General features: G+C 36.2%; 1 protein-coding gene across 2 annotated transcripts; it reads right to left on the bottom strand.

The window, feature by feature from the left end:
* Positions 1 to 2,699: 2,699 nt before the first annotated feature.
* LOC126824171 (uncharacterized) lies at positions 2,700 to 15,036 on the bottom strand. 2 transcript variants are annotated; one of them, XM_050553355.2, is made up of 2 exons: positions 14,935 to 15,036; positions 2,700 to 3,910 (listed from the first exon to the last, which is right to left on the bottom strand). In XM_050553355.2, exon 2 carries the CDS (start codon positions 3,859 to 3,861, stop codon positions 2,947 to 2,949), a length of 915 nt encoding a protein of 304 aa, XP_050409312.1. In that variant the 5' UTR covers positions 3,862 to 3,910; positions 14,935 to 15,036; the 3' UTR covers positions 2,700 to 2,946. The 2 variants fall into 2 exon arrangements, with proteins under 2 accessions (XP_050409312.1, XP_050409311.1); XM_050553354.2 differs by lacking the exon at positions 14,935 to 15,036 and adding an exon at positions 8,588 to 8,691.
* Positions 15,037 to 15,285: the final 249 nt, after the last annotated feature.

Raw genomic sequence — 15,285 nt, 5'->3', positions numbered from 1 at the left:
TGCTATGAAACTGCAAATTTGATTCCTTTTCTCCAATTCTAAACCAAAAGGTCAACCAAAAAAGCAAGAAAGGGGGAGAAGAAAATTAAGGGAAAAATTGTCTATTTATAACTCGCACTACATTTAACATTGAAATAGAGGGAAATAATTATTAGTCTTAGTAATCTTCATAACCACAAAGAAATCACAATCATCCTAGAGTGAGAGATGACATCGGTGTAGGTTAATTTCATCGCACTTAACTTTATTACTTCTGCAAATTAAATTCTAAACGCAGTGGCTATTGTTACGACGAGTCGTAAAAATAGTCCTCAGGCTATTGTTACGACGATGCTTTCAGCACCCTCCATCGTAAAGGTAAAATACTGAATAGTCGTAAAAATAGTCCCGTGGCTATTGTTACAACCATCGATTTCTATTACTCCTCTGAATCAATGGATTTCAACTACACTACAGGCCCGGATCCAGGGGACCGTGCCCCCCTCTCAGCCCACGCCACTAATGCAAACCACTAATGCATGTGGCACTCTGATGATTACCCTTTTCTCCAGTGTATGCCCCCCCCCCTCGACAAAATCCTGGATCTGGGCCTAAACTTTGACGATGGAGGGCTCTGAAAGCATCGTCGTAACAATAGCCTGAGGACTATTTTTACGACTCGTCGTAACAATAGCCACTGCGAATTCTATAAAATTCTTTTAAGTATTTGAAAATTAAATAACGGTGTTTGAAATATATCCAGATAAAAATATTTCGTATTGAGTGTAATTGGTATATACAATGGGTAAAAGGCACCATTCTGCCCGGATGGGCGTACGCTTCAATATCTTAAAATGTAAACAATGCATGCGCCACCGAGCAATGTAGAAGGCTTACTTAACTTATATACAGAGTTATTAGAAGGCTTAATAACTAAGTAAACCAGATTCCCCATTTGTATCTGGGAACACCGTGCATGTCTCCTGGGATTCTCGTAGTAATACGACACATTCGCCTCGAAATCTTTATGCTGGAGCGTTATGCATCTTAATGCAGATATACGATGTAAAATCAATAGACAGTGACTCGATTTTTATATCAACGAAAACAGTCCATTATCGGTGTCTATGATTCTGTAAAAAATACAACTACCGGAAATTTCGCAAAAAATTTAAAGACATGTCTTCTATTCATGTCAGGACCATCCCGATTTTACCAGAGTCTCAGAAATAAAAGTCAGTGTATGTATGAAATTTAATCGCCGAAATATAGAGGAATGGTGTATTTAGCTTGTTTCAAAATTTCAACTGAAAATATTGAGTCGTTTGGACATGAACATCAAAACCGTTTATCCGAACACGTAACCCTTTTAAGATTTTGGATCAATTTTTTCGTTAGGTGACCTGATAATATATCGCCATTCCTTTAGGGGTCTATACAGTGCACGACCCACGTGCTGTACTTAATAATGAAAGGTAAATTTCACCTCCAAGTTTTTTTTAAAATTAAAGTCTGGTTTTATCCAGACTTCGTATAATTCAGCTTGGGACAACGGTCTCCATTTCCAGATGAAGACTGACGGGTTTATTGAGTTAGTTGCTAGGTCCTAAGGTAAAGGATTTAATGGGCTTTTAAAACAAAATTAAGCAGTTTTATTCTCCAAAATATAATCGAGTTTGGCCCTTAAATATTCGCTTATGTGTTAATAATTCTACGCTATCGCCACTGATCGGCAATATTTCATTTTCTTTTTTTTATTTGACTACGCCGTTTAGTCGGACATATTTAATATTTAATTATCATAATATCACACCCTGTAACAGCAAGCTCATAACTATGCATAGCGTCTGTAACCTGTATTTTAATCGTTTCCCAGTAATCCCATAATTATGTTTTAAACATAGATATGGCGTCACCCTTTGATGTTTTTAACCAGTACATAGGAGAATGTACCCTTTTCTTAAACAATCGTCTATTATTTATAAAACTGTCCATAACAGACGAAAAGCGTACATTTTTGCCAATAATAGACACTTATCTGACAAATGAAAGTGTATTTTGGGGTAATTTATCTGAACAAATTACTTTAAAACTTCATAGTTACCGAAATGTTACATGACAGAATGTTGATTTCACGTGTTTGTCTACACGAAGAATTCCACTTAAAGGGACTATCCCGAATTGAATAGAGTCTCAAAAATAAAAGTCCGATTAGGTATGAAATTTAAGCGCAAAATATTGAGTCATTTGGCCGTGAACGTCAAAACTGCTTATCCGGACACGTAACCCTTTTAAGATTTTGGGTCAATTCTTTCGTTGGGTGACCTGATAATCGATTCCCGTTCCTTTAGAGATTTATACAGTGAATGACCCATGTGCTGTACTTGATAACGAAAGGTAAATTTCACCTACACATTATTCTTATAAAATAAAAGTCTGGTTTTCTCCAGACACCGCATAATACAGCTTGAGGCACCGGTCCCCACTTCCAGATTAAGACTGACGGGTTTAAGGTGTTTCAAAACGTATCAAATAGGTTGAGTTAGTTGCTCGGCCCTAAGGTAGAGTATTTTAAGGGATTTTCACAAAAAAGTAACCAGTTTTATTCTCCAAAATATTATCGGGATTGGCCCTTTAAATCCGCCCTTTATATGTCACCATGGACCCACCCCACTTTTGCATGGCGATCGTTGTTGACTTATTCGTGTAGAATCAAAGAAAAAGGTTTGAATATACATTTTCTGTCAGGTTTTGGTGAATATTCATGATTTTGAGGCGTGAGGATAAAAGAGATAAGAGGATGGTTAGGTTAAAATTAGGGCGGAAGATTGTATGTTTAAAGGTCTCTACGTCCAGTTTTTGTATCTCAAGTTTTCCAAAAGCACTTTATTCGATCATAGTTATCTCCCATGCTATGTCATACACATTTTAATCTAGTCGGTCTGTGGGAGTAGCTAAACCAGTGTTTTAATTCAACTGATCTGTAGGACGAGCCATTCCAGTGTTGTTTCCAGTATTAATACGTTTTCGCCTTCCATCACGTAGTCCCGTACAATGTAAATGATACACTTTAAGAACTTTACAAGGGTTTGTCACTTTATAATGTCCTAAATTCCTGAAGGCCCAAATTGACATATTTTCTACACCATAATCTATGGACGTAACAGTCAGTTCTTTTTTAACATCAGCTGGAAATTTCCCAATTGGTACAAAAATGTAGGAATCGTGAGATCCCATATATCGACCATCATCACAGCTATTAGATGACGCCTCTTTTTGCATGTCACATTTTTTCTCCTGCTTGCCATGTCTGGTTAAGACGTACATTAACTTATTTTCCACCATAACATCCTTATTAATTAACTCAAACCCGTCTCCTGGATAGACATCGATGGGTGTATACATGACAATTTTGTCTTGTAGATTATCAAAGGCAAAATCGAAGTATGCGGTATGCAGTCGTGGATCTGGAACGTAATTGAACACTAATTTTTTAACACTTTTTTTGAGGTTCGCTTTAACATAATCAACTAATGCAGATTGATTGTATAGCAAATGAACACGATAGACACACTTATGGTTGAGAGTCCTCTGTAATCCTGCCATAAACTCTGACATTCGTTCTTGTATTTTCTCAACCGTGGAGAAGTTGTACCTTGTTGTATTGAGGGCTTGCTTGGTGAGTAAAGGCATAGTACATATCACATGTATATCAGGACACGATTGGTTGGTTAGCCGTTTTCCGTTGTTGTTTTCTAATCCAGGCAATGCCTTTATCATTCCGGGGGTCTTGTTGAAGTATGAATATGATTTAATTAAAGCGATGCCAATAAGGATGATTCCCAAAGAGTAAATAAGGAAGGTACCAAATTTTAGCTTCATTTCACCAAAGTGCTAAAGCCTAAAAGGCGTAAATGTAAATTCCGATTTTCTGAAAAGAAAAATACAAAATGAGATGAAATGAGGTTTAACGTCCTACTGTTCAGCTCTGAGCTGGGCTAATGAAGATGGGCATACGCCATTCAGTGTGCTATGAGGTAAATTTTGCCAGGACAGCGGCATTACGGCCTACTCTTACATCGAATTTCAACTGTCAAGGGATCTTTTACGTGCACGTCAATCTGTACACGGGACCTCGGTTTTTCGTCCCATCCGAACGACTAGACAGTTGTCCTTGTCAGGCCCTCCGTCCTGCATTACTGACAACGCCAGAAAATTTGGATGAACTTTCTCGGCCATTGCTGGGATCCAACGGCCGACCTCTAGGCTCGCGAGCCAGCGTCTTAACCACCGTCACCGCCAAAAAAAGGAAAATACAGAAACACTTTATTTCACTTATTTCTTAATATAAAAAACTAGATAATTAATAGTGTATCGATATCAAATTGAATGTAAAAAATCTCACCATTCGAGAACAGGTATTATTGCTCAATATCATTGGGCAAACTCAAACATTATTTAATTTAAAACAAAAATAAGGTCTGCAAATAAGTTTTATGCATTGGGACAGTGATTCTCAACGAGATGTGCCGCGAGATCTTCCTAAGTATGCCGCGAAATTTTGAACGGCATAGAAAGAAAATGTGAAATAAAAAACACGTGATCACAATTGAGTATTCACTGGCGTCTACTGATAAGTTCATAGCTGTGTTGTTCTTTATTTAGTTTGAGTCATTCTATGTGTCTATAACTAGCCTCTGTCTACGGTTGTATTTTCTTATATATTTAGCCAGGGGTTACCGACATATTTTCATGTGTTCCAGAGTGTGCCGTCGACAAAAAAAGGTTGAGAACCAGTGCATTAGAAATTAAGCCAATACTATAGCAAAATCAATTTAATCTCAAGTTGAAAACCTCGTTGATTTGCGATATGTATTTGTGATATAGGAAGTGGGTTCAAAGGAATAATCTATTCTAAGATCATTGCAAATAATTCGATCATTTTCCTAAAAATCTGTATGGGGATTCCCAGGAGCCACAATTACGCGGGGCATAATATATGGACGAAACTAAGTTTTGTTAGGCCACTTCTTTATGTCTAGTATGATAAAAAAAAAATGTTTAAAACGTAGATCGGTACAGCGTTTTCAGGATTTCTGTGTCAAACACATTACCTTAGTGGTAATTGATACATGACTCCCACATTGTACTAGAGAATTCCATAACAGACTTTTGTAACACTATCTTACAGATAACAGAAGATCATCATAATTGATAAGACCTTTATTGAGAACGCCTGCTTATGTAGAGTTTAACAATTAGGGCAGGTGGACAGGAGTGATAATCATATATGGTATTGTTTATTATCAAATTATCGTGTTTGTAATTACACTGCATATTTCTTTGGAAGTCATTGTCAGGTCAAGGTATGATGCACTGACCACTAATACATTCTCTTTGAAGTTCTGTCTAGTGTTAAACACGGATCATGTGTAGCTTGTAAAGAACATATTGAATAAACGAGATGTTTAATAAGATCGTGCCTTAACAGAAGTTATAGAGAATTTAAACGTCTACTTCAGGTATAGATCATGTCAGACTTTCCCGACAAGCCCAGCAAATTTAGATTGGTTCTTATTTGTAACCACCATATTCCAGCGCAGTAGGAAAAAAACTATAAATTTCTGACACTTCAGACTGATGGACAAAAAGGGTCGTGGCAATAATGTTTAAAAATCGATAAGGCAGACAATCCCAGCACTATTGACAATTTATTCTTTGAGGGGAGGGACCTGTCACCTCTGATCTACGATCGGGAAAGATCCCAGCGCATGCGCTGAGTATACCAAAACTTGTCTGCGACATATGTTTAACACTACGAACAACAACGGTCCAGTAGCCCCGAGGAAATCCGTATGCGAGTCTATTTTCGAGCATACATTGTTAGTCTTGCCTAAATGTCTATATATGGTTGTAGAATACCTGTATGGACCCATGGCCATAAATAGAAACTAAACGTTTAGTTTGGAATAGAATTGACTTCTCTCTCAGTTGCGAGCCCTTCTAGGAGAGTCGGTGGTTACATGATTATTGAGTAGGGAATATCACGGGTTAGACCTGTTACTGAATTCAACAATCCCAATAAGTTTTAAAATAAATATAAATGATTCTGGCCTATTAAGCGTTTATATCAAATGTGAACAGCAGGAATGTGGTGACAATTTACACCCGTTTAAAATGTTGACGTATACAAATGTGGTTAGGTTACCGACCCGAACGACCAGGGCTCGTATTCAAAGAAAATCGTTAGTTTAAGTAGGACTTAGATGTCACTTAACGATGCACTATGTAAAAGCTAAATCTGCCTAATGCAGATCTTCCGTTTGGCCTCAAATGTTAAATATATCATTAATTAGACATTTATTCACATGCCAAGCCCATAATCAGCTCTCTAAAAGATCGGCATGGTCTTGATTTTTAGTGGATTTAAACATGATTACCAGTTTATAATTTAATTAAAAAATGGATAATCGAGAATTGTTTATTATCGTAAAACGGTCATAACTACACCCAGAAAGAAATTAAAAATAATTTAATATGTTCCCTTTTTTCATTATTTTTTTTATAAAACTAATATAGCATGGGCTTTCAGCTCTTTATCTAAATCTTACATACTACATCTTTAAATATACGTAACGTCGTGTAAGTTAAGGGCAAGTGATATTCTATCAAGGCTAATTCTTACGCCATTGGGCGTAATTTGCCAATTCCATAATTAATACGAGAAATCGGTGAATATAAAAGGCCCAAATTAGGTTTATAGAATATCTGACGACCATTTGAATTCTGACCATGGCGTATATATAGTGTTTTCCAGAAGTCTAGCCAGCTGCAGGATTGAGATGAGCAAATTACAGACATGTTATTTTTATGTATTATGTAGACTATTGCTTGTAACTGTATATCCTGCTTCCATATCAAACGCATGTTAGAAAATCTTAGTGTTTCTGATATATATCAGACAATCAAGGCAGAAACAAAGACGTGTATAGCCGTGAATTTGTCACACGGCAGGTGTAGTAAGCCTTCGGCCCCGCTTATCCTATTCGACCGACGGGTAGTGTTAGAGTACCTTAAAGTTGAGTCTGAATATAATGGCTTCTAATCTGACTAAACAACATCTAGTAGCAGGCCAGTAAAGACTATTTTAAAAGTATGCATGGGACTAAGATTGAAATAATACAATGTCACCGAGTGTAGTTGGCTTCAATTTTGAGTTTGTAGTGGCGTAATAGTGTATATATAAGGTTACTACCACTGAACTGACCAAGGATATATTTTCTACAGTAGTGGTGTTCTAAAGGGGAACATAGCTTTCCTTTGAAATTCGTGATTTTTTGGCAGTTGAGGGTATTCCATAAGACAAGACAGGGATTCACATACACATAGCGTTATGTTATGCCTGAATTATTATTACCGATTGAAACACAATTAATAATTGTAAAACAATGGTGCCAAGCTCTGGTCATAAGTCATCATTGTATATTTGTAATTTTATAGACAAACGAAAAAAAGAGCATGTTTCAAAATATACTACTGTCAATCTGCAGCTTACTTCAAATATGTATATGGTAGTATACATTTTTGCTGAATTCTACATTGACATGCCATCACAATGTCAAATTTTATGAATCGAACGCATCAAAAATTATATAAATTCCGTGTAAAACATGATTAAGACGTACGAACTTGATAAATGATCGGAAAAATATATCCTTGACCTTATACACGATTAACTTCGACATCAAAGCTTCCGACACTATCTTTTTTTAACCTCAGTCCTCATACTCTTACAATCGTCTTTACGGGCCTGATACTACATTATGATCTCCAATTAAAAGAAGTCACATTATAATCTCACTTAACTTTAAAGCGGAAATTGCAAATTTTCTAAGAAAATCAAAACGTAATTATGTCTATGTCTTTTGCTCAATAGGTTGTCAACTCACAATTATACGATCATAGGTGTCATTCTCACACTTAAAACTCATTTACACAGGAAATAATAACACAATTACCCCCAATTACCTCCCTCGTTTCCTATTCTCCACCATGGAGTAGCTTTTTTCAAACGTTTGAAAATGAAGAGGAAAATGATATTTTTGCCAATTTCTCAGCTGGCAATAGTGAATTATAGGATTAATAGGATTATTCTTTAACAAGGTAGGACTGTTTATGGATACCATCTATTTTCAGGCTTTATTTTAATAAATTTTAAAAATATAACTTAAAAATTTGCAATATCCGCTTTAAGGTATCTCCCATAGGTAGGTGAAATTTTCTAACTTAAACTGGCGTTAGAATACGACCCCAAAAGACTTAAACACTTTTAGTAACTTAATTTTAAGTGCATAATTGACATTGCCTTTGAATACCACTTACCCTTAACTTACAGATAGTCACGTATATTTAAGTGAAATCTAGTAGTAGTTACCAAAGAATTAAAATGTCCTTAAAATACTTCCCCTGTAAGACGTACAACAGAAAGATCGATGACAAATGAGAACGGAACAAAAATGCCACTCAAGTGAAGATATTCAATATAAAAACATATCGCAAAACACAGAAATGTCTATAAATTACTAAGCAATGTGATATAAGAAATTACCTGCAAGAGGCTAACCCTTAGTTTAATTCACTCTTGACTGTTGGTTACCCTATAGACGATAAACGAGGGCGAATAAATAACCATACGGGCTACTCCGTATTGTATTAGGCCACAACAATTTTAATTCTTTGGGAGCATCCATTATGAGTTTGTTTTCCCATTTCTTCGGAGAACAGTAAAACGTTAGATCTCATTTCATTAAATTCATAAATTCAATTAAAATAAATACTTGGTTGCTTCTTTTCAAAGTTCTTAGCTGCAAATTTCTTTTTTTAATGACTAAACCTCGTTGATTGGATTAAACATCACACAGTTCATTTTAGGTGTCCATTTATTTACTAAATGACATCTGTACCTATGGGGATTTTTACACAGAAAGAACAACATTAAAGTAAAATTGGTAACAACGCCTAGTTTCGCTTCTCTCCAAATAAAAATTCAGAGCTCGCCTCATCACTAATTGATGTAACAGATTAGATCAAACATTGTCAGTCCTTTACTTTGATATAAATCATAGATATAAACATTTTAAAAAGAAACTACAGGCTATCACAACCCTGTACAACCAAAATTCAAATTATATTGGCCTGAGAAAATGAATGATGGGCCTTTGAACCATGATTGCAAATATTTGTTGAAGGTTAAGTGGCGATAACACGAAATAACGTGATTGCTGGTGTCATAGCTGACTAATATTCGTGTGTAAATGCAAGCTATTGCCTAATGGATTGAGCTTCACGGAGGCGATAGCCTAAGTCTTTTATCAAAATATCAACGCCCACTTAAAGCTGAAGTCCGATTACAAAACTACAGAAACAATTAAATAAAAAAAAGTTAACGGCCTATATAAAGAACCACCATTCTAGTTTTCAATTAGGAGTAACAAAAACACATAAATGAAATGAAATGAAATGGGGTTTAACGTCCTCCTGTTCTGCTCCTAAACTGGGCTAATGAACGGGCATACGCCATACAGTGTGCTATGAGGGACATTTTGCCCGGGCAGAGGCGCTACGGCCTACTCTTATATCGAATTCCAACTGCCAAGGGATCTTTTACATGCACGCCAATATGTACACGTGACCTCGGTTTTTCGTCCTTGTCAGGCCCTTAGTCCTGCATCACTGACAAGGGGAAACCACGCCAGAAAATCTGGATGAACTTTCTCGGACAATGCAGGGATCGAACACTCGACCACCAGGATAGCGAGCCAGCGTCTTACCCACTTAGCCACGTGATCCCCCAAAAAGCACAGGCAGGCCACGCCAACATCCAGTATATGGCGGATCAAGCAAAGTGTCCACGTCCGGTTAACTAGCCAATATACCAATTACCTCCTGACTGATTGAGGTTTTTTTTTCACTATCAGCTTACAGAAAATGTTATTGCTAGACAATTATGTCTGATCAGTTACATATTATTTTACTAATTAGATGAAATAAGCCAACCACGATATACTTTTGCTCTAAATAAATAAGAGAAAAACTGTCTTAGCCGAGACAATAACTATGCCAACACCATTCAATTCTTCTTATTTCGTGGAACGTTTTGGATAACAACGTACAAACACATAAAGCCTAGTATTCAAAATGTATCCAAACCAGCAATAAAACTGTTCTTCTCTCACTTCAAAATAGTCAAGAAAAGTCACCACCTTGTTGTTATTTACAATTGAAGGTACATAATTTTGGATGGCGATATTTGTTTCATGGACATTATGTCCCTTTAGTTTATGTCAACAGCATGGAATTTTATACCCTTTTGAAGTGAAAACATACCTATTTGATGGAGGAAACAATAGCTTTATTGCTGCTTTGATTATGCAAAAATCCTAACTGATCGAATCCCCCAATAAAGAACTACTAATGCCCCGTTATTGTAATGCCCAGAAAAATATATGTTATGTCCCTTGATTGGCATAAATAGCAACAATTGAAAGTGAAAACATACTTATTGCTGCTTTAGATGTATTTTGGAACGATAATACTAGACTTAATGATGCAGAAAATTATTTGCTGTTTCTACATTTAATATGTAGTCAAACGATATATTAGATTATTGTGGTATTTTTAATTTCAATTTTATTTTTTAAATTCGAAAACGAAATTGGCATGAACGGGGCCCGTTTCAATACCCTTCCGTTTGGCGCGGGATAATAACTTACGATAAAAATTAAATAAAAAAAATAAGTTTGTAATTTCAGAGGTAATCATTCGATACTTTCGATTTAATCTGTAGTCAAGCGATATATTGGATTATTGCTGTATTTTTAATGTCAAATTAAACAAAAAAATCGGAAACGAAATCCGGATTGACGGAGCGGGGTAATAACATACGATACAAATTAAATAAAAAAAAATAGTTTCTAATTTCAAAGGTAATCATTATTCGATACTTTCGATTTAATCTGTAGTAGTCAAACGATATAATTATTGAATTATTGTGGTATTTGTATTATTATAAAAAATAATAATAAAAAAATAAATATTGTCAATAAAATTTACATATTGTGATAATTGATTTATTGAAATTATTGTCTACGCCTACACTTGAGTGGACACAGAAATACATTCGCGTAGATCTAAAACATATAAATCGGTCATACGCTGTACTGTGGCTTTATCTGCAACGTAAGAATTGGTAACAAAATGGCGCCCATGACGTCAGTTGGTCGGACTGTCTTTATACAAGGCTCTGGGTACTTGTTTATTCGAGACATGGATTTGGTTCTCCGTTTTTCAATTAAATCATTAAATGGCCGAACCGCTCTAATCTAGTTAAAATCTCGTGCACCCGATGGCACCCAGAGTTGATTAATAATTGTCTAATTAATTATTTATATAAAAGCATAACGAACGATCTGCAAAAGGCAAATTTACCTCTTGAATAATGTATCTTTAATTATATATACACACGTTTTATAGCATGGTAAACACATTAATCATAAGCTATACTTTCTATCATGATAGTCCAGGTGTAACCAACTATATAAATAACAGAACCATTACATCAATACAATAAGAGCACACAAATATAAATTTTATATCCAGAAATTGATGTAAATTTTAATTAAAAACAAATATATGAATGAATATAGTGCTAATGTTTGATCAGATAAATTGGCTTTTTCACGTTCTTAAAGGTATTCAATCTTCCTTAACTGCCTTAAGGAAACACTAAACCGGCGAAGAAAGTGGATTTTTAATGGAGCTAACCCTTTAACTGTGCAATATTTTCTATAAAATTCGAAATTAAAAACACGTATTAAAAAATTCAGAATTAGTCAATTTCTATCAATAATGATGTTGTTATTTGCCGTGAAAATATAGGATCCTGGTATCTAATATATTGGACATTTAATGATCATGTGGCAATTGTAATGAACATAGAAAACACATCTTTCACGATAATGCCGATTCACTATGGACTTACTGGTTTCCCTATTGGTCGTTCTGACTTATATTCATAGACTGGACGATTGCCCCTTAGTGCCATAATAATATGCCGATTCAAGTCCGTGAAAAGACCCGAAAACGCAAGGGATGCAAGTTTATTGTAAGTGCTTCAAAGATGACTTTAAAGCCTCAATTCGGTGTAATGAAATGACATTGTTGGTGGAGACAGTAGTTTATTTACTCAGAAACATAAATTAAATAGCAAATAAAATTGACCGTCATTAAATTAAAATCGTGTCAGTGTTGATTCACGTGTAGACGGTGTGCTTGTCAATGAAAGTATAAACTGTAAAGTAACTTAATTTATTTTATGATCAGTAGTGGAATACCGCGTTTTATCAGTGAAATCATTCCACTGGCTAGCAGTAGGCCATGTTGTTTTCACCTAAAATGATTGTAAAATCATAAAATAAATAGAACATTTATCGTTTTGGCGTGAATAACATATTTTATTTCATCTCTAAGCAAGAAAACGTTTATATTTTCACTCATGCTTTCTTGCTTCTCGATGAAATATCCTCTATGTATTATATGTCATAAAATGTAGTGGCTGTGCCGAACTGTATGTCGGTTGCGCACTCTATCCAGTAGATGTGTGCCCGTCTTTCCGACATAATTCATGAGATTTTTTGTGTCACAATTCATATTGTCGCCGACACTGAAATTAAAGTTATAAAAACCATATTTGTTATTTGGCGTTACATGGTCGCAACATTTACATCGAAGATCTTGGCATTTAGATACCTAAAATACCGGAACTTGTGATACATGGCTTTAATTTTGCTTTGGTTATGAGGCGTTTCAGATTAGGTGGCCGTCTTTGTGATTCAATGAATTGAACATTGTCAAATTTCGTTCTGACGTTGTCGTCTGATGCCAGGATTGTTTTAAAGAAGTTGTGATGTAGGGGGTTATGGGTAGCGACAAAGGTAATGATATCATTCAAACTGTCTTTTACTTTAGTAGCCTACAATATTTAGATATAAATTGCCAAAGCCTTATTTATATATACTCTTCAAAAAAAGTAGGTGATATTGAAATGCAAATACCTATGCAGGTTGCGATATGATAAATAGCCATAGACATTTGACATGCTTTGAGAGTATGTTCACAGATGAAGAGCTTATAGCCCCAACAGAACCACTGAGCTGCACATGCGACACGCAATAGGGCCATACACGTGGGGGGGTTCATTGTCAAAGTTGATACTTCAAGGAAGGTTGATGAAAACTGCCGCGTGCTGGTTTATCTACCCATGTTTGCTTTCCTATCGGTTCTTGCATAAGATTTACTGTTTAGCGTATCTTTGCTTTAGTGTGTTACGTTTAATTTGATCGAGAGTTGGAGCCACGGTGGCTAGGTGGTTAAGGCGCTGGCTCGCTAGCCTGGAGGTCGGGTGTTCGATCCCTGCATTGGCCGAGAAAGTTCATCCCGATTTTCCGACGTGGTTTCCCCTTGTCAGTGGTGCAGAACGGAGGGTCTGACAAGGACAGCTGTCTAGTCCTTCGGATGAGACGAAAAACCGAGGTCCCGTGTATACATTGGAATGCACGAAAAAGATCCCTTGGCAGTTGGAATTCGGTTGGAATTCGATATAAGAGTAGGCAATAGTGCCGCTGCCCGGGCAAAATTTACCTCATAGCACACTGTATGGCGTATGCCCGTCTTCATTAGCCCAGTTTAGGAGCAGAACAGTAGGACGTTAAACCCCACTTCATTTCATTTGATCGAGAGACGTGTTCGTCAACGTCAACCGACAACACTGCAAGAATTGGCCGTGATACTGCAAGAGGAGTTGGTCAGATTGCCCCAAATCGCCACGACGAATTGCTGAATGTCTGAGGATTGGTGGAGCAATTACTCATTATTAAGACAAAAATCAAAAATGTCCATTTTCATTTTTGACAGGGTATCTCTTTGCGATTGAAATGGGGTCGTCAGATAAGCCGTCCATATGAACTGTTTATGTTCACGTGTAGGCAATTGGTCTGTTATTAACATACACGGTTACTTCTAATAAAAACAGCAGTTTGTTTTTATTTTTTCTGAATATCCCCTACTTTTTTCTGAAGAGTATATATTGTCCTAATCTGTCAATTTATACATAAAACTACACTGTTCATGTCCTTCATTTAGTAATTTAGTAGTCTTAATTTTAGTTACAATTGGGTATATAAGAAAGAAAGATAGTTAATCAGGAAACGGGGTCTAAGGCCAAGGATAAATTCTATATGAACTAAAAATACGTGATAGGAACATTACTATTACATCATTGGCCATAGTAACCAATCATTATAATTAATTACGTCATATTTGACTAATTAGATAATTGAAAGTCGAAATTGGAGGTTAGAAAACCATCAGAGCCCAGGGCGATAGTCAGACAACCATGTAGATTCTAGAGGGAAGTTCTATCCACAGACTAGAACTGGCGCGTTCGGATGGGAGTCGGATAAAGAGAATGATTTTATTTTAAGATATGCTTGTGACTTGTGTATCCAGGGCTTGATATAACATGTAGAAACGAGAACAGTGATAATGTTATTCCTGTAACCATAAACTGAATAAGCTGAGAATAAATTCACAACGTTTAAAGTGGACTCCTATTAACGAATGATAATATTCACCAGACGAATGACAAAGACAATGATAGAGGTTCACCAGACGAATGGCAAAGGGAATAACAAAGCTTCACTGTATGAATGACACGGATTCACCATATGCATGACAGTAAATGACGGAGGTTCACCAGACAAATGGTAAGAGAATGGCACTACTAAAATAAAACACCATAATCCAAACAATACAATTCCAGACCCATACAATAGAAAATCCACCACCGAAAACATTTATACTAATTTATGTTCGCATAAAACCAAACTATAAACTCACCAATTCGAAATTCAACCAAATAAAGACACTGGCCAGGATATTGATTACCAACATCAATTGACAGAGTCTCAATACATGTAGTAGTTATTAGCACACTTTCCGAGGTGTATCGGTGAAGATCAGGACAGTTTTGGTCGAGGGGCCCAGCCAAGTCGGAGCCGAGGCGGCCCCGACCAAAACTGTCCTGATCTTCATAGATACACCGAGGAAAGGTACTAACAAGTCACTTACATCACATTTCTATCGAGTATTGTGAAGCGAAATGTGAAAGATAGTATTTATTATCGAGTCGTGTCAAGCGAAATGTGACAACTACTTTCTGCTCTTTCATTTATCCCTTTTTGTGCCTCA

The sequence above is a fragment of the Patella vulgata genome, chromosome 6, assembly GCF_932274485.2.
Source record: "Patella vulgata chromosome 6, xgPatVulg1.2, whole genome shotgun sequence".
Lineage (NCBI taxonomy): Eukaryota > Metazoa > Mollusca > Gastropoda > Patellidae > Patella > Patella vulgata.
The sequence above is the reverse complement of the archived record's forward strand: the minus strand, read 5'-3'. Positions and strand labels throughout refer to the sequence as shown.